Here is a 24,315-nt window from a genome sequence, read left to right on the forward strand (position 1 = left end):
ATACAACGTCTGTGCTCAACAGATAACAGGATCTCGTATGCAAGAGAGAAAAGCAGATAGTATGGAGAATAAAAAATTTGATTACTGTAAAACTGATACAATAGATGGCGCTGCCTTCCAGCCGTGCGCTCCTGTGAAAGAAGCTTTGATGGCGAGCTAGAAACAGTAGAAGACGGAGGCTGGATGCTAAGGAATCAGGGTTGCTGTAGCCAGTGATAAAATGGGCTTCACGGGCTTGCTCTTATATAGCCACCAGTCATAGTCGGTTAGACTCAATTGGGTGACCGACCCAGTCTGCCCAAAACGGTCGACTGAGGGTTGGTCCCGAAATAGGCCACCGACCACACGATAGAACCGTGGCGCAAAATAGAGCAACTAACCTACGTTGTCCGTTCGGCCCAGAGCCATCCGGGTGTTAGAATTATAAATATAATTCAGCAGTGACCAATGTAATTTAATAAGCTAGTTAGGGGCACTTTTCCCTCTTTAAGAGGTTTTTTCCCCTAACCGCAGTTAGTTCACTAACTATGGTTAGTGACTACTAAGGTTTTGTCACTAGGACAAAACCTTATCTCTCACTCTTTATGTTGTACTCTTTACACTCTTCTATTGCAACTCAGCTCTCAAGCTTTCAGCTCTCCAGCTCTCTCGCTCTTGCTCTCTCTCTCTCCCCAATCTCTCACATTTGGTATCAGAGCCTGTACGGAAGCAGGGCCTGTACGGAAGCATGGACAATGACCTGCTGTACGGCTTGTACGCGCAGGTACGGATGGTGACAGTGAACCGTACGGATGGTGACAGCGAACCGTACGCGCAGGTACGGAACTGTACGGCGAACTGTACAGTCTGGCAACGGATTGTACGGCTGAAGGTTTGTTGTACAGAATGGAGATGCAGAATGTACGTTGCTTCGCTTCTAATGACGACACATGAGCAGTACGACAGGGTACGGTACGGCAGGTAGCAGGTATGGGTCAAACTTCGAGCAGGTACGGACGACAGGATGAAGCAGCAGGTGCACGAACTGTACGGGCATAAGGAGCTTGGGCTGATCCTGCTCCCTACTCCTTCCTCGTTGAGCTCTTGCCTCATTTCAAAGCTGATTTGCAGACCAACTTTGACATGTCAGATTTGGGGCTGCTTCACTTTTATTTGGGGATCCAGTTCTCTCATGAGAGACGTGGCACTGTTATGTCTCAGTCCAAGTGTGTGCAGAAACTCTTGGACAGATTTAACATGCATGATTGTAAGCCCATAGCCACTCCCATGGAGCCGGGGCTGAAACTCACAATGCATGATGCAGGAGAATTAGTTGATGCCACACTTTACAGTCAGGCTGTTGGATGCCTCATATATCTCTGCAACACTAGACCTGATATTCAGTTTGCAGTATCTCAAGTGAGCAGGTACATGCACAACCCAAAAACTATGCATTGGCAGGCAATTAAGCGCATCTTCCGTTATTTGCAGGGCACAAATCTTTTGGCTTGCTATTTCCCAAGGGGGGTGACTTGCAGATGCATGCCTACAGTGATTCAGATTGAGCTGGTGATTATGACACTAGGCAGTCCACTAGTGGCAATTGTTTCTGTTTGGGTAAATCTTGCATTTCCTGGCTAAGCAAGAAACAATCTACAGTGGCTACCTCATCATGTGAAGCTGAGTACAAGGCAGCTTTCACAGCAACAATTGAATGTGTCTAGCTGCGACGTCTATTTGCTGATCTTCATCTGTCTTTGGAGGGTCCTTCTCCAATTCTCACTGATAGTCAGAGTGCCATTGCAGTGGCAAAGAATCCAGTGTTTCATGCTCGCACGAAGCACATTGAGGTTCACTATCACTACGTCAGAGAGAAGTTGCATGCAGGAGAGATCAGTATGATCTTTGTGTCCACACATGACAACGTTGCAGATATTTTCACCAAAGCACTACCACGTGAAAAGTTTGAGGCATTTCGCAGTGCCCTGAACTTATATCCTTTTGGTGATTGATCAGCCTTGTACATGACATTGGCACTGCACGGGGTAACCAATGTAATTTAATAAGCTAGTTAGGGGCACTTTTCCCTCTTTAAGAGGTTTTTCCCCCTAACCGCAGTTAGTTCACTAACTATGGTTAGTGACTACTAAGGTTTTGTCACTAGGACAAAACCTTATCTCTCACTCTTTGTGTTGTACTCTTTACACTCTTCTATTGCAACTCAGCTCTCAAGCTTTCAGCTCTCCAGCTCTCTCTCTCTTGCTCTCTCTCTCTCCCCAATCTCTGACACCGGGATCATCTGGGGCTCCAAACGGGCCCCGCAACCGGAGAGTGGACTGCCCCGGGAGATGCTCCGTCTACCCTCAATGCAGTCAGTCATGGGATGCCTTCCCGCACTTGCATGTAGCCTAGTTGGCAGTGTGCCAACTCCGTCCAGCCATCAGGCCTCACTTGGCCCCCATCTGGTGTCCAAACCAGGACCTATCGGATAACCGAGCTACTCAAATGCCTTCTCCTCATATAGGGGGCTTACAAGTAGAGTTAGCTGGTTCCCGCGTAGTTACACGAGAGTGGAGCATTGATATCTAACATGATAACCGGTACGATAATTGAGGCAGCAAACTTGGCTCAGGATGACTGGCCATTTGTTTGACCTGCCATTACAATCTAGAGATACAAGCTTCAACTTTATCTATTTCAGATTCTAAGTCAACCTGGTATTTTGATAGCGGTGCTTCTAAGCACATTACCTGCTGTAAATCTCTATTTCAGTCCTTGAGTGTTGCTCCACATGGGGGCATTGTCACTTGTGCAAACAATGCAGCACATCCCGTGAAAGGGATTGGTGAGGTGCTAGTCACATCAATGCCAGGTGATACAATGACACTTGTGGAAGTTATTTGTGTCCCACGATCAAGAAGAATCTGATTTCTATTTCAGGCATCTCCACAAATGGCTTCAGAGTTCTTTTTGACGGTCATCGTTGTGCCATGTATGATAACCCGTACGATAATTGTATAGTACTCACTAGGACACTTGAAAGCAGACTGTATCACTTGATATCTTTGAAAAACATGCTGCTATAGAAGCTAATGCCATTGTTGAATCTGTGATTTTCGATAATGAATTATGGCATGAGAGATTGGGACATCTAAACTTTAACAGTTTTGGTGAAGATGCATTCAAAGGACATGGTACCACCCATGCATGTAATTACAAAACAGGGTTTCTTATTAGGGAAAATGCTGTTAGAAATGACCCAACAGAGGGTACACGCAGCGGAAGACTTATAGTAAAGCCCAGGAGCTCACACAGTGTGCTGTGTGGGTGTGGAATCACAAACTTCTTTACTTATGTGCATTCAATAGATGTGCAGACTCATCATTAGACAATGAACCAGCCAGATACAGAAACCACCAAAATATATATTTCCGTCCACAACTATGGACACAATACAAAACAGACATATCCAGAGTCCCACCAATGATGTGGTCCTCTGATCTTACCACAAGGTCCTCCTCCTATCTGCTGGCTACCTCCAGATTCGAGTCCGCGTGCTCCACTTGGAGCTTCTGTAGACTTTCTGTCCAGTGAGTTCTTCTCCACCTTACTGCCTGTGAATCAGCCTAGGTGGGCAGCCCTTGCCAAGCTTTGTCTACAGCACACAGGTCCCCTTGGTCCTCCTGAATGTAGGCCCCAAGATAACTGTTCCACTGCTCCAACCTGCTTGTGAATGGCTGCTCCAGAAGATGATGATCTCAGCAACCTTCTGCCCTAGAAGACAGTCTAGGTTCAGCCTCTCCCTGGAGCTAAGTCTGCAGCACTCTTTAGGTCTCCTTCACCTCCTGGAAAAAGGCCCAAGGAAGCCCTATCTACTGCTCCTGTCTGCTCCTCCAAAGCTGCTCTGCTGGATATTGAAATGAGGCCTGAGCCTCTCCTTTTATAGGCCCTGACGCCTAGCAAAAATACCGACTGGTCAGCCCTATTTTGGCCGACTCAGTCTGTCTAAAAACCGACCTGGTTGGCTGTCCCTACCAGCCCAACCAGGGCCCTATATAAGGGACTTCACTAGGCCCTTTGCAGCCTTTGTTCCAGGCAGGGACCCAGCCCTCTTGACCAGCCTAACCAAAACCTGGTTGGCTGGCTCAACCAGCCCCAACCAGCTCTACTGTTGGCCGACCTGTTTGCTGATCTGTCCCGCCATATTCCTGCGCCATCTTTAGGGTATGTTGCAGGCCATGTGCCTACCCACACGCCTTGCCAAATAGCTTGCCATGTAGGCGCCTGTGCCCCGGGATACCCTGCCATCTTGTGCTGCTCCAGATATGTCTCTTCCAGGCCAGATCTATGCCATGTATGCATCGCCATCTGCCATGGTCTCGACGCCATGTGTTGCAGCCACTTTGATGCATCCAGGTACTTTCCTTTTTCTCTCTGATCTTTGCCCCCATGGCAGCCATCTTGCTGCCCATGTGGCCATCCCTCAGGACCCAGGTCCACCTCCCCCATGCTCTCCTCATTTGGGTCTTACAAATGGGGAGGTGACCTTTCCAACACCCCCTCTCACCGACACATCCAGGGCCAATGCCAACACGTCGATGAAGATGCTCCAGTAACTCCCTGGTCCTAGTCCTCTAGAACTTTTCGGTGTCGAAATCTTTTCCTGGCTTTTCATCCAGTGGCTCCTGCTCCACCACGTCCAGTTCCACTTCTGCACACCATCCTGGTACACAGGTCCATCTTTGGTGGCACCTCCTGGCACCACCATCTTCCGTCACATTCCTGCCTTCGAACTCGAGCAATCCTGCCGTCACGATCTTCCACTCGTCCCCTCATAATGAGTGAACAACCTGGAATCTTCCAGGCACCATGCTCTGAGGGTCTGTTTCAACCCGTCCTTCCTTTGGCAAGGTCTGCAACAAAAGTACATCTCCACATAACCTGGACTGCGAACTTTAAACGCACCTGACTGAACCTGAGTCACCCTCCTCCTCGCAAGGGCACAATCCTCCAGTCGTGGAAGTCGATTCGCTAGAGCTTCTGAATCAGGGCTGTCCTTCAGCAAGGTCCCTGCCTTCAGGCTCCCACACCTGTGAGCCTCCTACTTGGGCTCTGATACCATGTTAGAAATGACCCAACAAAGGGTACACGCAGCGGAAGACTTATAGTAATGCCCAGGAGCTCACACAGTGTGCGGTGTGGGTGTGGAATCACAAACTTCTTTACTTATGTGCATTCAATAGATGTGCAGACTCATCATTAGACAATGAACCAGCCAGATACAGAAACCACCAAAATATATATTTCCCTCCACAACTATGGACACAATACAAAAGAGACAGATCCAGAGTCCCACCAATGATGTGGTCCTCTGATCTTACCACAAGGTCCTTCTCCTATCTGCTGGCTATCTCTAGACTCGAGTCCGTGTGCTCCACCTGGAGCTTCTGTAGACTTTCCGTCCAGTGAGTTCTTGTCCACCTTACTGCCTGTGAATCAGCCTAGGTGGCAGCCCTTGCCAAGCTTTGTCTGCAGCACACAGGTCCCCTTGGTCCTCCTGAATGTAGGCCCCAAGATAACTGTTCCACTGCTCCAACCTGCTTGTGAATGGCTGCTCCAGAAGATGATGATCTCAGCAACCTTCTGCCCTAGAAGACAGTCTAGGTTCAGCCTCTCCCTGGAGCTAAGTCTGCAGCACTCTTTAGGTCTCCTTCACCTCCTGGGAAAAGGCCCAAGGGAGCCCTATCTGCTGCTCCTGTCTGCTCCTCCAAAGCTGCTCTGCTGGATATTGAAATGAGGCCTTACCCTCTCCTTTTATAGGCCCTGAGGCCTGGCAAAAATACCGACTGGTCAGCCCTATTTTGGCCGACTCAGTCTGTCTCAAAACCGACCTGGTTGGCTGTCCCTACCAGCCCAACCAGGGCCCTATATAAGGGACTTCACTAGGCCCTTTGCAGCCTTTGTTCCAGGCAGGGACCCAGCCCTCTTGACCAGCCTAACCAAAGCCTGGTTGGCTGGCTCAACCAGCCCCAACCAGCTCTACTGTTGGCCGACCTGTTTGCTGAGCTGTCCCGCCATATTCCTGCGCCATCTTTAGGGTATGTTGCAGGCCATGTGCATACCCACACGCCTTGCCAGATAGCTTGCCATGTAGGCGCCTGTACCCCGGGATACCCCGCCATCTTGTGCTGCTCCAGATATGTCTCTTCCAGGCCAGATCTATGCCATGTATGCATCGCCATCTGCCATGGTCTCGACGCCATGTGTTGCAGCCACTTTGATGCGTCCAGGTACTTTCCTTTTTCTCTCTGATCTTTGCCCCCATGGCAGCCATCTTGCTGCCCATGTGGCCATCCCTCAGGACCCAGGTCCACCTCCCCCATGCTCTCCTCATTTGGGTCTTACAGATGGGGAGGTTACCTTTCCAACACCCCCTCTCACCGACACATCCAGGCCCAATGCCAACACGTCGATGAAGATGCTCCAGTAACTCCCTGGTCCTAGTCCTCTGGAACTTTTCAGTGTCGAAATCTTTTCCTGCCTTTTCATCCAATGGCTCCTGCTCCACCAGGTCCGTTTCCGCTTCCGCACACCATCCTGGTACACAGGTCCATCTTTGGTAGCACCTCTTGGCACCACCATCTTCCGTCACATTCCTGCCTTCGAACTCGAGCAATCCTGCCGTCACGATCTTCCAGTCGTCCCCGTCATAATGAGTGAACAACCTCGAGTCTTCCAGGCACCATGCTCTGAGGGTCTGTTTCAACCCGTCCTTCCTTTGGCAAGGTCTGCAACAAACGTACATCTCCACATAACCTGGACTGCGAACTTTAAACGCACCTGACTGAACCTGAGTCACCCTCCTTCTCGCAAGGGCACAATCCTCCAGTCGTGGAAGTCGATTCCCTAGAGCTTCTGAATCAGGGCCGTCCTTCAGCAAGGTCCCTGCCTTCAGGCTCCCACACCAGTGAGCCTCCTACTTGGGCTCTGATACCATGTTAGAAATGACCCAACAAAGGGTACACGCAGCAGAAGACATATAGTAATGCCCAGGAGCTCACACAGTGTGCGGTGTGGGTGTGGAATCACAAACTTCTTTACTTATGTGCATTCAATAGATGTGCAGACTCATCATTAGACAATGAACCAGCCAGATAGAGAAACCACCAAAATATATATTTCCGTCCACAACTATGGACACAATACAAAAGAGACAGATCCAGAGTCCCACCAATGATGTGGTCCTCTGATCTTACCACAAGGTCCTTCTCCTATCTGCTGGCTATCTCTAGACTCGAGTCCGCGTGCTCCACCTGGAGCTTCTGTAGACTTTCCCTCCAGTGAGTTCTTTGTCCACCTTACTGCCTGTGAATCAGCCTAGGTGGGCAGCCCCTGCCAAGCTTTGTCTAAAGCACACACGTCCCCTTGGTCGTCCTGAATGTAGGCCCCAAGATAACTGTTCCACTGCTCCAACCTGCTTGTGAATGGCTGCTCCAGAAGATGATGATCTCAGCAACCTTCTGCCCTAGAAGACAGTCTAGGTTCAGCCTCTTCCTGGAGCTAAGTCTGCAGCTCTCTTTAGGTCTCCTTCACCTCTTGGGAAAAGGCCCAAGGAAGCCCTATCTGCTGCTGCTGTCTGCTCCTCCAAAGCTGCTCTGCTGGATATTGAAATGAGGCCTGAGCCTCTCCTTTTATAGGCCCTGAGGCCTGGCAAAAATACCGACTGGTCAGCCCTATTTGTGCCGACTCAGTCTGTCTCAAAACCGACCTGGTTGGCTGTCCCTACCAGCCCAACCAGGGCCCTATATAAGGGACTTCACTAGGCCCTTTGCAGCCTTTGTTCCAGGCAGGGACCCAGCCCTCTTGACCAGCCTAACCAAATCCTGGTTGGCTGGCTCAACCAGCCCCAACCAGCTCTACTGTTGGCCGACCTGTTTGCTGAGCTGTCCCGCCATAATCTTGCGCCATCTTTAGGGTATGTTGCATGCCATGTGCGTACCCACACGCCTTGCCAGATAGCTTGCCATGTAGGCGCCTGTACCCCGGGATACCCCGCCATCTTGTGCTGCTCCAGATATGTCTCTTCCAGGCCAGATCTATGCCATGCATGCATCGCCATCTGCCATGGTCTCGACGCCATGTGTTGCAGCCACTTTGATGCGTCCAGGTACTTTCCTTTTTCTCTCTGATCTTTGCCCCCATGGCAGCCATCTTGCTGCCCATGTGGCCATCCCTCAGGACCCAGGTCCACCTCCCCCATGCTCTCCTCATTTGGGTCTTACAGATGGGGAGGTTACCTTTCCAACACCCCCTCTCACCGACACATCCAGGCCCAATGCCAACACGTCGATGAAGATGCTCCAGTAACTCCCTGGTCCTAGTCCTCTGGAACTTTTCAGTGTCGAAATCTTTTCCTGCCTTTTCATCCAATGGCTCCTGCTCCACCAGGTCCGTTTCCGCTTCCGCACACCATCCTGGTACACAGGTCCATCTTTGGTAGCACCTCCTGGCACCACCATCTTCCGTCACATTCCTGCCTTCGAACTCGAGCAATCCTGCCGTCACGATCTTCCAGTCGTCCCCCTCATAATGAGTGAATAACCTCGAGTCTTCCAGGCACCATGCTCTGAGGGTCTGTTTCAACCCGTCCTTCCTTTGGCAAGGTCTGCAACAAACGTACATCTCCACATAACCTGGACTGCGAACTTTAAACGCACCTGACTGAACCTGAGTCACCCTCCTTCTCGCAAGGGCACAATCCTCCAGTCGTGGAAGTCGATTCCCTAGAGCTTCTGAATCAGGGCCGTCCTTCAGCAAGGTCCCTGCCTTCAGGCTCCCACACCTGTGAGCCTCCTACTTGAGCTCTGATACCATGTTAGAAATGACCCAACAAAGGGTACACGCAGCAGAAGACTTATAGTAATGCCCAGGAGCTCACACAGTGTGCGGTGTGGGTGTGGAATCACAAACTTCTTTACTTATGTGCATTCAATAGATGTGCAGACTCATCATTAGACAATGAACCAACCAAATAGAGAAACCATCAAAATATATATTTCCGTCCACAACTACGGACACAATACAAAAGAGACAGATCCAGAGTCCCACCAATGATGTGGTCCTCTGATCTTACCACAAGGTCCTTCTCCTATCTGCTGGCTATCTCTAGACTCGAGTCCGCGTGCTCCACCTGGAGCTTCTGTAGACTTTCCGTCCAGTGAGTTCTTCTCCACCTTACTGTCTGTGAATCAGCCTAGGTGGGCAGCCCCTGCCAAGCTTTGTCTGCAGCACACAGGTCCCCTCGGTCCTCCTGAATGTAGGCCCCAGCCCCAAGATAACTGTTCCACTGCTCCAACCTGCTTGTGAATGGCTGCTCCAGAAGATGATGATCTCAGCAACCTTCTGCCCTAGAAGACAGTCTAGGTTCAGCCTCTCCCTGGAGCTAAGTCTGCAGCACTCTTTAGGTCTCCTTCACCTCCTGGGAAAAGGCCCAAGGAAGCCCTATCTGCTGCTCCTGTCTGCTCCTCCAAAGCTGCTCTGCTGGATATTGAAATGAGGCCTGAGCCTCTCCTTTTATAGGCCCTGAGGCCTGGCAAAAATACCGACTGGTCAGCCCTATTTTGGCCGACTCAATCTGTCTGAAAACCGACCTGGTTGGCTGTCCCTACCAGCCCAACCAGGGCCCTATATAAGGGACTTCACTAGGCCCTTTGCAGCCTTTGTTCCAGGCAGGGACCCAGCCCTCTTGACCAGCCTAACCAAAGCCTGGTTGGCTGGCTCAACCAGCCCCAACCAGCTCTACTGTTGGCCGACCTATTTGCTGAGCTGTCCCGCCATATTCCTGCACCATCTTTAGGGTATGTTGCAGGCCATGTGCCTACCCACACACCTTGCCAGATAGCTTGCCATGTAGGCGCCTGTACCCCGGGATACCCCACCATCTTGTGCTGCTCCAGATATGTCTCTTCCAGGCCAGATCTATGCCATGTATGCATCGCCATCTGCCATGGTCTCGACGCCATGTGTTGCAGCCACTTTGATGCGTCCAGGTACTTTCCTTTTTCTCTCTGATCTTTGCCCCCATGGCAGCCATCTTGCTGCCCATGTGGCCATCCCTCAGGACCCAAGTCCACCTCCCCCATGCTCTCCTCATTTGGGTCTTACAAATGGGGAGGTGACCTTTTCAACACCCCCTCTCACCGACACATCCAGGCCCAATGCCAACACGTCGATGAAGATGCTCCAATAACTCCCTGGTCCTAGTCCTCTGGAACTTTTCGGTGTCGGAATCTTTTCCTGGCTTTTCATGCAGTGGCTCCTGCTCCACCAGGTCCGGTTCCGCTTCCGCACACCATCCTCGTACACAGGTCCATCTTTGGTAGCACCTCCCGGCACCACCATCTTCCGTCACATTCCTGCCTTCGAACTCGAGCAATCCTGCCGTCATGATCTTCCAGTGGTCCCCCTCATAATGAGTGAACAACCTGGAGTCTTCCAGGCACCATGCTCTGCGGGTCTGTTTCAACCCGTCCTTCCTTTGGCAAGGTCTGCAACAGAAGTACATCTCCAGATAACCTGGACTGCGAACTTTAAACGCACCTGACTGAACCTGAGTCACCCTCCTTCTCGCAAGGGCACAATCCTCCAGTCGTGGAAGTCGATTCCCTAGAGCTTCCGAATCAGGGCCGTCCTTCAGCAAGGTCCCTGCCTTCAGGCTCCCACACCTGTGAGCCTCCTACTTGGGCTCTGATACCATGTTAGAAATGACCCAACAGAGGGTACACGCAGCGGAAGACTTATAGTAATGCCCAGGAGCTCACACAGTGTGTGGTGTGGGTGTGGAATCACAAACTTCTTTACTTATGTGCATTCAATAGATGTGCAGACTCATCATTAGACAATGAACCAGCCAGATAGAGAAACCACCAAAATATATATTTCCCTCCACAACTATGGACACAATACAAAAGAGAGAGATCCAGAGTCCCACCAATGATGTGGTCCTCTGATCTTACCACAAGGTCCTTCTCCTATTTACTGGCTATCTCTAGACTGGAGTCCGCGTGCTCCACCTGGAGCTTCTGTAGACTTTCCGTCCAGTGAGTTCTTCTCCACCTTACTGCCTGTGAATCAGCCTAGGTGGGCAGCCCCTGCCAAGCTTTGTCTACAGCACACACGTCCCCTTGGTCCTCCTGAATGTAGGCCCCAAGATAACTGTTCCACTGCTCCAACCTGCTTGTGAATGGCTGCTCCAGAAGATGATGATCTCAGCAACCTTCTGCCCTAGAAGACAGTCTAGGTTCAGCTTCTTCCTGGAGCTAAGTCTGCAGCTCTCTTTAGGTCTCCTTCACCTCCTGGGAAAAGGCCCAAGGAAGCCCTATCTGTGCTCCTGTCTGCTCCTCCAAAGCTGCTCTGCTGGATATTGAAATGAGGCCTGAGCCTCTCCTTTTATAGGCCATGAGGCCTGGCAAAAATACCGACTGGTCAGCCCTATTTTGGCCGACTCAGTCTGTCTCAAAACCGACCTGGTTGGCTGTCCCTACCAGCCCAACCAGGGCCCTATATAAGGGACTTCACTAGGCCCTTTGCAGCCTTTGTTCCAGGCAGGGACCCAGCCCTCTTGACCAGCCTAACCAAAGCCTGGTTGGCTGGCTCAACCAGCCCCAACCAGCTCTACTGTTGGCCGACCTGTTTGCTGAGCTGTCCCGCCATATTCCTGCGCCATCTTTAGGGTATGTTGCAGGCCATGTGCGTACCCACACGCCTTGCCAGATAGCTTGCCATGTAGGCGCCTGTACCCCGGGATACCCCGCCATCTTGTGCTGCTCCAGATATGTCTCTTCCAGGCCAGATGCCATGTATGCATCGCCATCTGCTATGGTCTCGACGCCATGTGTTGCAGCCACTTGATGCGTCCAGGTACTTTCCTTTTTCTCTCTGATCTCTGCCCCCATGGCAGCCATCTTGCTGCCCATGTGGCCATCCCTCAGGACCCAGGTCCACCTCCCCCATGCTCTCCTCATTTGGGGGCTTACATATGGGGAGGTGACCTTTCCAACAAATGCATCGGTTCCATTTCCAAAAGATGGAAAGTTGGTGCATCCAAGAAGTTGCACCTAGTACATAGTGATGTATGTGAGCCAATCCGGATAGCGTCACTTGGAGGCTACTACTACTTTGTTATTTTTGTGGATGACTTCACTAGATTCACTTGGATTTATCCCATGAAATTGAAGTTAGACGTCTTCCTAGCTTCAAGCATTTGCATTAGCAGAGAATGAGAGTGGGGAAATGCTCTTGACCCTCCGCATTGATAGGAGGGGTGAGTACTTATCCCGTGAATTTTCTGATTTAAGTAGCACAGGGTATCATACATTAGTGCACAGTGCCATACACTCCGCAACAACATGGACCTGCAAAGCACAATGTCACAAGAAACGTTTCGAGATTTTGACAGACGTTTCGTCTAGAGACGTGAAAAATTAATGTATTTTATATAAATAATAAAAATAGTGTATTTTTTATTTAAAAAAATTCAAAAAAACTCACGTTTGGCACGTTTCTTAGAAACGTTTCGGGCAGAAACGTTTCTTCACATTTCTACTGCCCGAAACGTGTTTTCTGGTTACACTGGCAGAGCAGAAAAATAGAAAAAAATAGGAAGTGGGCAAGTGCATGCTTCAACAGAAGTCCGCACCCAATAAATTCTGGTTGGATGATGTTATGGCTCAACTGAGCACCCACTCAAGCATTGAAGACCATGACTCCTTATGAAGCATGGACAGACCGAAAGCCTGTAATTTCTCATATGTGGGTGTTTGGATCTCTTGCATATGCGCATGTACCCTCTCAGCTGATGCATAAGCTTGATGATAAGGGCATCAAATGCATTTCCATTGGCTACAACTCACAGAGCAAAGGATACAGGTTGTTTCATCCTAGCAGAAGCAAGATGGATACTCTAGGTGCTTGCTTCAAGCCATACAAGGCTTTCTTCAACTTGCAAACAAACTCAGGATGAACAGCATGAACATAACCTAGTGGCTGCTCCATAAAGACCTCTTCTTGCAAATCACCATGCAAGAAGGCATTCTTTACATCCATCTGATGTAAAGACCATCCCTTTGATGCAGCCATAGCAATGACTGCTCTTACGGTTGCCATCCTTGCAACTAGGCTGAATGTTTCTTCATAATCAATGCCATATGTCTGTGCATACCCCTTGACAACTAATCTTGCCTTGTATCTGTTCACAGAACCATCTGCATTGTGTTTCACCTTATAAACCCACTTACAGCCAATTGCATACCCAACAGCAAGCAAGCTGAGCCCTTGGACCAGAGGTACAAAAATAAAATGCAGGTCAATTTGCTTCATGTTGCTTTGATTGATACTGCTTATAATGAGGAACCTCTCTATCATAAGCATGCATTTGATAGTAGAGAATGGATGGATTCCATGAAAGCTGAACTTGATTCCATTCATTCAAATGGCACATGGGAGTTGTGTGACTTACTAAGTGGGTCTACAAATTGAAGTGGAAAGCTGATGATAGTGTTCACCGCTACAAAGCCCACCTTGTTGTGAAAGGCTATGCCCAACAACATGCATTGACTTGGAGAAGTTCCCGCATTACGACCATTCGTTGAGTTATTGCTCTCAATATCTCACAAGCGTTGGGAGGTCCATCAGCTAAATATTAAGATTGCTTTCCTTCACGAGAACTTAATGGAAGAGGTCTATGTCACTTAAGAGTCCAGGATTTGAAGTTGCAGGTTCTGAAACAAAGGTATGCGGGCTGAAAAAGGCCCTCTATGGTTTGAAGCAGGCACCACGGGCATGGTATGCCAAGATACATTCTTTTTTTCTATGCCTTGGGTTTTAGAACAGCCCTAGAGAGGCCACTCTTTATGTCCAAAAGAATGAATCAGAATTTCTGGTTTGGATTCTTTATGTGGATGGCATGCTTATCACTCGGCCAAATACCTAGAAACTTGCAAATTTCAAGGCAGATTTGCAGAAATCATTTGAAATGTCAGATATGGGCAGGTTACACTACTATTTGGGCATCCAGTTTGCTAATGTTGAAGGGGGCATAATAATGAGTCATATTCAAAAGCTCTTGCAGTGCTTCCAATTCGAGGATTATATGCAAGTTTCTACACCATTTCGTTTTCCACTCAAGATGGGCGTGTCCCATCTGATGCCACTCTTTATTAGCACATTGTGGGCTGCCTTATTTACTTATGTCATACTCAGCCTGATCTGCAGCATGCCATTTCCCAGTTAAGCAGACACATGCACAAGCCAAGCACATAGCATTGGCAGGCAGTGAAGTGAGTCTTCCATTACTTGAAGGCCACGCAGCATTTGCGACCATTCTATAGTGATCAGTCTTCATTGGATTTGCGTGCATTCATGGATAGTGATTGGGCAAGTTGTTATGACACCCGTGTGTCAGACAGTGGCAGCTATTTCATGCATGGCTCTTCATGCATCTCTTGGTTTAGCAAGAAGCAGTCTACAGTTGCTACTTCCAATTGTGAAGCTGAGTATAGTGCAGCCTTCACAGCTATAGTTGTGTGTGTTTGGCTTTAGAAGTTGCTCTCAGGGGGCGGTAGGTTCCTCACAGGGGGGGTAGGTTGCTCTCTTGCGGGCACACTGATCCAGATATTGCTTTACGCAGATGACGTGACTCTCGTCTTCCTCAGCAGAGGGGCTCCAGAGACACCTTGACGCACTACAGTCCTTTTGTGAGTCTCATGATTTGAAGGTCAACCTGGGTAAAACCAAGGTCATGATCTTCAATACATCTCGAGCTGTCATGCGCCAGGAGCAGTTCCATTTGATGGGTCACCTGTTGAAGTAGTTTCATCATACACTTATCTTGGGGTTGTCTTTTCCGGACCCATCTTCACTATGAGACCCGCGATGCAGGCACGCTTGAGCAGAGGATATGCTTTATTGGCTAGACTAGAGAGGAAGTGCTTCCGCTCTCACTTTCAGGATCCACGGACCAAAGGGTTGCTTTTTGACTCTTTGGTCCGTCCAGCGGGGATGTATGGCAGTCCATGCTAGGGGCCAGACTTGCCGGATACAGAGTGGGTGGAGTAGCTATAGGTTCTCATGTTATCACGGATGATCCGTGGTAAGCCATCCGTTCCTCACAAGATAATTCAGGCGGAGTTTGGGTCACCTCCATTACAGCTAGATGCTGCATTTTAGGTCATCACGTATCTGTACCGAGTCAGGGAGTATGGGGATTACACCTCTGGGCGTAGCAGGCTACCATGGCTAGCACTGTCCTCTTCTATGGCACTTGCAGCAGGAGGGGACCAGAGGTGCTGGTATGCACGCATAGAGAGATGGTTTGAGGGACTGGGGCTCCACATGGACAGACTACCTCCCTTCCAGTATAGCATGGATGCTACGTTTTATTCCCTCCTATCACACGATGTCAACCAGGTTATCCGTGAGGATCTATTACAGCTACACACATTCCCGAACGTTTCTACTGCCTCTTCAGAGACAACTATGGGATTTTGGCCGGATTCATCTCCTACCTAGACCAGCGATGTTTCGCAGGTTTCGTTCATGAGGTACCAGCTAGATTACATGGACACCCTCGGACGAGACCTCGACATGACTGTGACTCGGAGCTTGTAACCCGACAGCTCAGACAGAGGGTTGACGCACAGATCACATCCCCTCCCTGTTTAGAGTCGAGTCCCGCCCGACGGGGGTCACAGTAGCCCTGGTTAGACATAGAGCTGTGACTAGAAGACATGCTAGGGCTGCACCTTTAAGTGGCCGACAACACTCTATTGCCGATTTCATGCCCCCGTTGCCTCATCCACCTTGATGTCCTGATGGTGATGATGATCATTATGATGATGATGATGATGATGATGAGATAGTTGACTACCGACATGACTATGTTGTACTTAGGATTTAGTACTGACATTCTGCACTTTTTGCATTTGCATTGGTGTGGATGCTCGTTTAGTAGCTCCACCACCACAGCTTGTTTGTACCAGGTTTTTCACAGTCACATAGACCCATCGGTCTTCCGAAGACTTTAATAAACTTTCTTTCTTTCTTTCTTTCTCAGATCTTCATGTCAGCCAGACGCCTCTACAATCAGCTACAATGACAACCAAGTGTTTCGGTTCTTGCGCATAATCATGTCTTTCATGCATGTAGAGTTGCACTATTAGCTGGAGATATACAATTGTCCTACAAATAACTTAGCAAATCTCTTCACGAAGGCTCTACCACAACCCAAGTTTGATGCTTTTCAACATGCCTTGAAATTGGCAACCACTTATTACATGATGTTGATCTCCCTGTAATATCATAGGTCGCTATATCCATCTTGGACGAATATGTGCAACCATGATATAGTTTCCAGGTATGCCTAACATACTTCAACCATACCATGCAAGGGGGTTGTTAGCCCTTAACCCTGGCTTGTAGGCCAATTAGGATTCAGTCAACCCTCAGGTTGACTTCACTGGTCAATTCTTGTGGTTGACTTTGGGACACCACTAGTAGTTTCTCATTATCCATTTGCAAGTACTTCGTGTTTCTCTCAGTTGTTGTCAGCTCCCTTGCATTCTTTTGCATTGCTCCCCGCACCCAACAAGAATGGCCATGCAATGGAAGGACCCCAAAAAAAAATTCCTTCCTCAGAGAACCCTTCTTGACCTTGACATAGGCAACTCAGTAGAAATGTAGAGCCTGCGTGCATGCGTGCAAAATGTGTGTGTGTGTTAGAGAATCTCAACATGTACCACTACTAACTAGCTCTGAACAGATACCATGTTAGAGAAACAACGTGGCGGAAATATATAAAAAGTATAGCGCATGCAATGGAAGGATCTAAAGAACCAAAGGGCGACACCGTGATCCAACTTCAGACAATGTGTGCATAAGAAAAAAACTCACAAGCACTTAGATCTGGAGTTAGACAGCAGTAGAACAACAAAAGTATCACGAGTTGTATTGCCCAAAATCTCTTATAGATAGCCCCCACAAAGATCTGTCATCAGCTATGTAGTGAGCACACGTACTACTCCTAACTCTGCCTTGTCACCCCTTTAGGTTGCGTGTTCCTCAGTGACCTTCTGCAGGTACTCTAGGTTGACCTATCCAGGCTGCTTCCTCCTGCACACTTGTGCTCCCCTACTTGTTGCACGTAAGCACAAGGTGGTGCCCTAGATTGGTTAAGATGAATAACTGAACTGCCCACGAATGGGCCTCTTTATAGGGGATGGAACCCCTCAATCTGGCCTGCCTGGCCCTGATGTGCTGAACTGGTCTGGGCCTATCTTCTGCCCCAACCTACTGCTGCAGCAAACCTGGGGGCAGGCCTATAATTGGCCCAGCCCCCTACTCTTTGCTGCTGGTTGTGCTGGCCCGCCCCTATATATGGGCCCATGGCTGGCTTGTTTCCAGCCCCACAGGCATCCCTGAATGTAGGGTGACTGTCACTGAATGATGCTGAGAAAGGTCACAGGTAGCCCATGTGGCTGCCCTAAAATAAACCTAATGCCGCTGCTGATGTGGCAGCCCCTCTCAGTCCCTTTCCGTGTGCCCATGTGGCACCATGCTCACCCATATTGCCACAAGTATAAAGCCCCTTTGTCCGCCTCATTTTAGGCTCACTGGTGGGGCATTGACCCGTCACCCCAACACTCCCTCTAAATGACACACGGCGGCCCAATACCCAGTCTGTCAACGCTTCTTTAGCTCCGATGCATAAGATTTCAGGAACATGTCAAAGATGTCATCGTCATCAGGTCCGCGAACCCGCACCTCCCATACCTCCAAGTCCTGCTCCGCATCATACACAAACAACCAGATCAAGTCTGGAACAATGGTACCATTCCAGCACCATGTGCCAGTGGGACTGTCCATCCAAGTCACGAGCACACTGGAATCTTCAATATACCCAGGTGTTCGGAAAAGTGATGACCTATGGACTTAGTTCACTAAATTACCCTTGGGCTAGTTTTGGGTTAGGCTAAAACAGTGGTAGGTAGGGCATAGGTCCTAGGGTAGAACATCCATGAAGTTATGTCATGGACAAGGGTTAAAGTTTTTCAAGGGGCCACATGATGTGGCAAGCCCCCACATACATCCATCATTGATGCAGGGGATCCCCTATTCATTGCATTGTCCCGTCTAGCTTCATGTCCTTTAATCTCTACTTGAATGCCAGTCTGTCTTAATTTTGTGTCCACTTCCACACTCACTTCCTTCTTAGTTGTTTGAACCTCGGTATGCACTAAACCCTTGACTATGGAGACTAGGTGGGGGATAGGGGGAGAAGCTTCATCTATAACTAATTGTTGTCCAGGCCCTTCAAGGACCTGAAGTCTAGCTGTTACCTCTGCCAGTAATATCTTCCGCTCCCTCAATTCTTGTTGTAGGAAATAATTCTGTTCATGTTGCCCGAGAATGGGTATGTCAAAAAACCCCCAGTAATACATCAGTGGATATGGAGAGGGTGTCCAGGCAACTGAGGAATAGAGGGGTTTTCTGCTGCTAATAGGAATATTTGCCGCATGACGATTGTTGCTGGCTGGAGTCATTGGAGTGTTGGAGATAAGTGCACACTAAATGTACTATTTCCCTAGTCTACATTTGTCTAAGTCTAGTCTAGTCTTTGTGTCTTGAGTGTGTGCCATGTGGCACCTCTACAATTATCCCATAAGCACTCTTGCTTTATGTCTTGTACTTTGGCCCATATATTCATGGGTCACATCATTGCAATCTATCTATCTAGCTTGTGTCTTGTCTACACTCTTCTCAAGGTACTTCTTGTCTTTCAATCTTGTTATTATTTCACTTCTAGTTTTCTAGTTTCTAGTTCTTGCTTCCATATTCCAACATGGTATCAGAGCTAGGTTGATCCTTCTTCTCTTCCCTCAGTCTGCTGTAGCCATAGCTGTCTCTTCTCAAATTTCTCCCCCGCTCAGCTGGTCGCCATCTTCATCTTCTGCCCGTCTTCTCCACGCTGCTGCCGTTCCTGCTGCCGCTGCAGATCTGCCCGCCATCTCTCTGCCACGCTGCTGCCATTCCTGCTGCCGCTGCAGATCTGCCCACCATCTCTCTGCCAGATCTGCACGCCATTGCGCTGCCAGATCTGCTGCGCAGTTCTGCTCTCTGCCAGATCTGCGCGTCAGATCTGCACAGATCTGGCGCTGCTGTAGCTCCTGCTCTTGCTGTCGCTGCTGTAGCTCCCGCTCCTGCATCAACGAACAAACATTTCGAAGCACAGTCAAGACTGTCCGTACAGTCCGTACGACTGTACGGAATCCATACCTGCACAAGCTGCTGTTCGCGATCTCCGCCATCTTCACGGAGATCTGCGCCATCTGTTCGTGACTGCACGGAGCTCGCACTGCCTGCACCTCCTGGACCGCGCTCCTTTTTGTGCCTCTGCCTCTGCCTGGGATTAAGGTACTGTGCATTGCCTCTTTCAGTTTGCTGAGCAGTTCCTTTTTTTTTGCTGGTTCCTCCTGCTTCGATGGGCTGTCACATGCTATGGCCTTGACAAAGTGGTGAGAGAACCGGCTTCTTGGATCTCTCCTTTCATTCATTTTTGCAATAATTGTAAGGGAATAGACACTGCCCTTGCATCTTAGCAAGAGGTAAGACCTTCCCACATGGCATCTTTCTCTCATTCTCTCATGTCTATCGACAAATTCAATGGGTCCAACTTTCATACTTGGCAAATCAAAATTAAGTGCCATCTTATGAAAGAAGGTCTTTGGGACATTGTTCACCGTGCTGCTCCCGAAGATCCCGACATTGAGCAAGCTGTCACTGCCAAGAACGACAAAGCCTATGCTATCATCTTGCTCGGTCTTGGAGATGATTACATTCATCACATCTCCGACATACAGTCTGCTCCTCAAGCATGGATCACTTTGGATACCCTTTTTGGACCCCGATCTAAAAACTCTAAGATTGCACTTATGATCTCATTCTTTGATCTACATATGCAGGAAGAGGCTACTATAGCCTCTCATGTCAATTATCTTCGCAGTCTTATGGTTCAGTTTGCATCAGTAAAGTCTCCCATCTCCGAAGATATTGCTATTGCTGTGCTTCTCAAAAGCTTACCTGACACCTATGCTACTCTTGTCACTACCTTCAAGTATCACAATAATCCTTCTCTTGAAGGTATCATCAATGCTCTCCAAGAGGAAGAAAGAACTCAACAACGAAAGGTAACTGACACTGCATTTTTAGCAAAGAAAGGAAGTTCTAAGGTAAGAAAGCCTTGCACCCATTGTGGCAAAACTAATCATATGCAGAAGGACTGTTTCAAGGCTCATCCATGCACCATTTGTGGTCGTGATAATCACCGGGAGAGGGACTGCTACTCCAAACCCTCTACATCAGCCCCTGCATCTACCTCAGCCCATGTTGCTGCAACATCTCCATCAGCTGATCCTATTGTTCCTTCCTCACATGATGAGAAGTGGGCTTTCTGATTACTTCTATTTCTTGTCTACCACTTTGACCACCGATGATGTAGGTCAAGGGGTTCTAGTGTCTTGGTCTTTCTGTTTGTCTACAGTCAGTCTTCTGTCTATCTAGTCTTATCTGTCTGTCTATTTGTCTATCAATCTGACTATGTTTTGTTTTAGATCCATCTTGTCCCTACCCTTGTGGACCCATATGAGGATATCACTTGAGGAGGGGTGTCTCAGGATCTTTTGTCTGTTATGTCTTCTATCTTGTCTCTCAGTCTATCAGTCTTTATGTCTGTCTTCTAGTCTTGTCTTTCTGTCTTACTCCTAGTGTCCACTTAAGGAGGGTATTGGAGATAAGTGCACACTAAGTGTACTATTTCCCTAGTCTACATTTGTCTAAGTCTAGTCTAGTCTTTGTGTCTTGAGTGTGTGCCATGTGGCACCTCTACAATTATCCCATAAGCACTCTTGCTTTATGTCTTGTACTTTGGCCCAGATATTCATGGGTCACATCATTGCAATCTATCTATCTAGCTTGTGTCTTGTCTACACTCTTCTCAAGGTACTTCTTGTCTTTCAATCTTCTTATTATTTCACTTCTAGTTTTCTAGTTTCTAATTCTTGCTTCCATATTCCAACATGGAGTCCTTGGGATACAGGGAGATTTCGAGGAGGATTTTGATGGGAGGCTAGGCCACTCTTATTGCTGGCCATATCTGAGAGGACCCCAAGCTTATCCTAACCCCCGGGCTGGGCTAGGAGTTTCAGCCCAACCTAGAGTTAGGCGCTAACCCAACCCTCGCCTGGTGCACGCGGTTAGGTTAGGTTAGGGTTTGTAAGAGGCAAGCGCTGAATGACAACGGGTGCCGGGCTAGGGTATGCTAGAGGCGGCGCTAAAGGCAGGTGGCAGCGCTACTATTGGAGGTGGCGCTAGACAACGGGCTGCTACGGTGGCGGGCTTGATGACAATGGGCAGGATCTGCGACATTACGTTACGGTGACGACGGGCTACGCTTGTCCTTGTTTCCTTAGTACTTTTTGATGTCTCTCCTTTACGCAACGCCAAAGTAGAAGGTCTCAAGTGTGGCCTTGCCGAGAGAAAGAAAGAAAGAAAGTCTATTAACGTCCACTGGAGACCAAAAGGTCTATGGGACAGCAAGAAACCCTCTAGTACATATGCTTTAGGGAGGGCACACGACAGCTCCCAAGAGAGAGAGAGAGAGAAAGAAAGAAAGAAAGAAAGTTTATTAAAGTCTTCAGAAGACCGATGGGTCTATGAGACTGTGAAAAACCTGATACAATGAGCTGTGGTAGTGGAGCTACTAAACGAGCATCCATACCAATGCAGAATGCAAAAAAATGCAAAATGGCAGTACTAAGTCCTAAGTACAACATAGTCATATCCTGACTATATATATATCCATCTCAGCATCATCGTCGGCATCACCATAACCATCATCATCATCATCATCATCATTGTCAGCAACAGGACATCATGATGTATGAGGCTGTGGAAGTGGAGGCATGAGGTCAGCAATAGATCGTTGTCACCCCCTCACTGTACCAAGCTTCGGTTTTTGACCCCACCTGCAACTGATTTGATTCAATTTGCACTTGATTGATTGATGATGATCATTATGATTTTGCTAGTATAGATCAAGACTCAGCAAGGGCCCTAGTGCACCCTTTGCTCCAGCCCACTGAGGCTTGCATGAGTCTCCTTTCTTTTGTGCACTCTGTCCCATAGGCTCGCGAGGCCTCCTGCGGACGTTAATGCATCTTTCTTTCTTTCTTTTCTATGTATGCTGCCCACATGGCAGCCAAAGTGCTGCCCGTGTGGCAACCACATCATCTCTAGGTTCACACCCCCCATGCTCTCCTCATATGGGGGCATACATATGGGGAGGTGACCATACGATTGCCAACACCCTACCAGTTTGAGATGGAGAACCTTCCGAATTTCCTCCTCAAACGTCTCTTGGGATGAGCCTTACAAGCATATGTTTGCTCACTACGTGGATTTTCTCTCCTTGGTGTGAGCATCAATCTTGGCACCCAATTTCGCTTCCATCTTCCTTTATATCTTCCCTTGGGTACTTTTCAGCTCCTCAATGCATTTCTTGAGGGCTGTTTTTCCCCTCCTCAAGTCCAACGCACTTAACTCAGGAACCCTTACGGCTCCCTTCTTGAATTCATGTATCAAGTGCTTTGATGTTAGAGGCACGTTCTTTTAGAGTCTGCTTAAAAGGCATTATTTTTCACTTTCAAGGCATCCTGTGGCTCAATGTGGCTCCTTTGAAGTTCATGAACCTGTTCTAGGAGTTCCTCAATGCATATCATAAGGCGCTTATTCAATCTTGGGATGAGATCCCTTAATGAATTGGGGCCTTTCACATGGGTAGCTTCTTCAAAGCATCCTCCATTGTCTTCATGACACCAATCCATCTGGCACCCCTTGTCATCCTGCAAACTGAAAGCATATGTTCCTTGGTGTGAGCCAGAATGAAGCTAAATTTTAAAAAGTACCTCTAATTTTATTGATAGATAGATTTCCATTGATGGATTCTCATCAGGAGGAGGGGAAGTCCAAAAGATCTGAGTATACAAGCCCCACGGGGTTCTGCAAAGAGAAGGACATTGAAAAACAGCACTCTACTACTCCCAACAAAGCGGTGTTGCTGATGGCATTGACCGTACTCTAGGTGAGAAAACCAGGAGTATGCTGAAAACCAGGAATATACCCAACTAATTATGCGCTGAAGTAGCTAATATAACAGCGCACCTCCATAATCATAATGCTATGAAAGGTGTACTGTAACGTGTTACTGAAGAGGTCTTTATAGAACATTGATCACCTAAGGATATTTGGCTCCAAGGCTGAATCACTGACGCCAAAATTTTCTAAAAACTAGTTTGACACCTCATTGAAAGTGACACTAATGATTAACATGGACTGATACGTCATACATACATCTAACAGCTTCTTGACTCTCCATTTAAGGAAAGAGTGTATCATTCCCCTAACGACATTTCTTTACACTCTAAACATCGATAAATATCATGAACCAAAAGCCATAAGCCTTCCCACTTTTTCATGCATATATCTTCCAAGACGTGCCTCTTCTTTTCCTACCTACTTCAAAAACTATGATACACCTAATCTGCTTCACTTATTTATTGCTAATAGCCTCTATTCATCTTCCTACTTAATTATGGAAGGTTTGCAAATTTTCACAAAATAGATATCCTTTGTTGGTATCAAATTTTTGATTCTCAGCATGCTTTGCTTTTAAAAAGCTTTGAATTTCCATACATACACATTCATTCTATTAACACTGAAATTTCTCTGTCTTATCTCAAAATTACATATAGAATAGGGCATTAAAGTTATCGCGACGGCGACGCATTAGAGGACGGCGTGTGACTCCTAGGAAAAGCTGTCACCCTTGCAAAATGAAAATAAGTGACGAGCATCCACTCAAAAAAAGACTAAATATAACCATAATACATGGGGAAGAAAAATTATGCTCCATGAAAATTGAAAATAACAAGAGGATGTCAGATAGCAACATACAATCTCTTCAAACATAGTGATGCCTTGGCTGTTAGCTATGCGTTGCATACCGAGCTCTTGCCGAATAGCTCGGGTCCGATCAAAAAGGAAGTCATAAACCACTGCAAATGAGAATTCATTATCATCTAAAAGATTTAGAAGATATTGCAGTGTGCTCCATAATACAAGCAATGGGCGCACATCAGATGACTGCAACGTTACACCCGAAAATGTTCTACAAAACTGCAAAGCCAGAACATAAAAAGTCATTGCCTGGATAAAAATCCAAAAGGA

General features: G+C 48.0%; 1 protein-coding gene across 5 annotated transcripts in view; it reads right to left on the minus strand.

Annotated features, from left to right (window-relative positions):
* Positions 1-24,315, minus strand: part of SAC3C (SAC3/GANP/Nin1/mts3/eIF-3 p25 family) — a 63,729-nt gene that overhangs the window by 33,654 nt on the left and 5,760 nt on the right. For 4 of the 5 annotated variants that reach the window (XR_015543200.1, XR_015543205.1, XM_087394069.1 and 1 more), the window contains exon 3: positions 24,043-24,264. The exons of the other annotated variant lie outside the window; for it this stretch is intronic. Coding sequence is in view for 2 of the 4 variants with exons in the window: in XM_087394069.1 (XP_087250195.1) it covers positions 24,043-24,264 (222 nt within the window). In the remaining 2 variants the exon portion in view is untranslated. The remainder of the gene's footprint in view (positions 1-24,042; positions 24,265-24,315) is intronic. 5 annotated transcript variants of the gene reach the window in all.

The sequence above is a fragment of the Dipteris shenzhenensis genome, chromosome 1, assembly GCF_047967505.1.
Source record: "Dipteris shenzhenensis isolate YYH24624 ecotype China chromosome 1, Dip_SZ_1.0, whole genome shotgun sequence".
In the NCBI taxonomy this organism is placed as follows: domain Eukaryota; kingdom Viridiplantae; phylum Streptophyta; class Polypodiopsida; order Gleicheniales; family Dipteridaceae; genus Dipteris; species Dipteris shenzhenensis.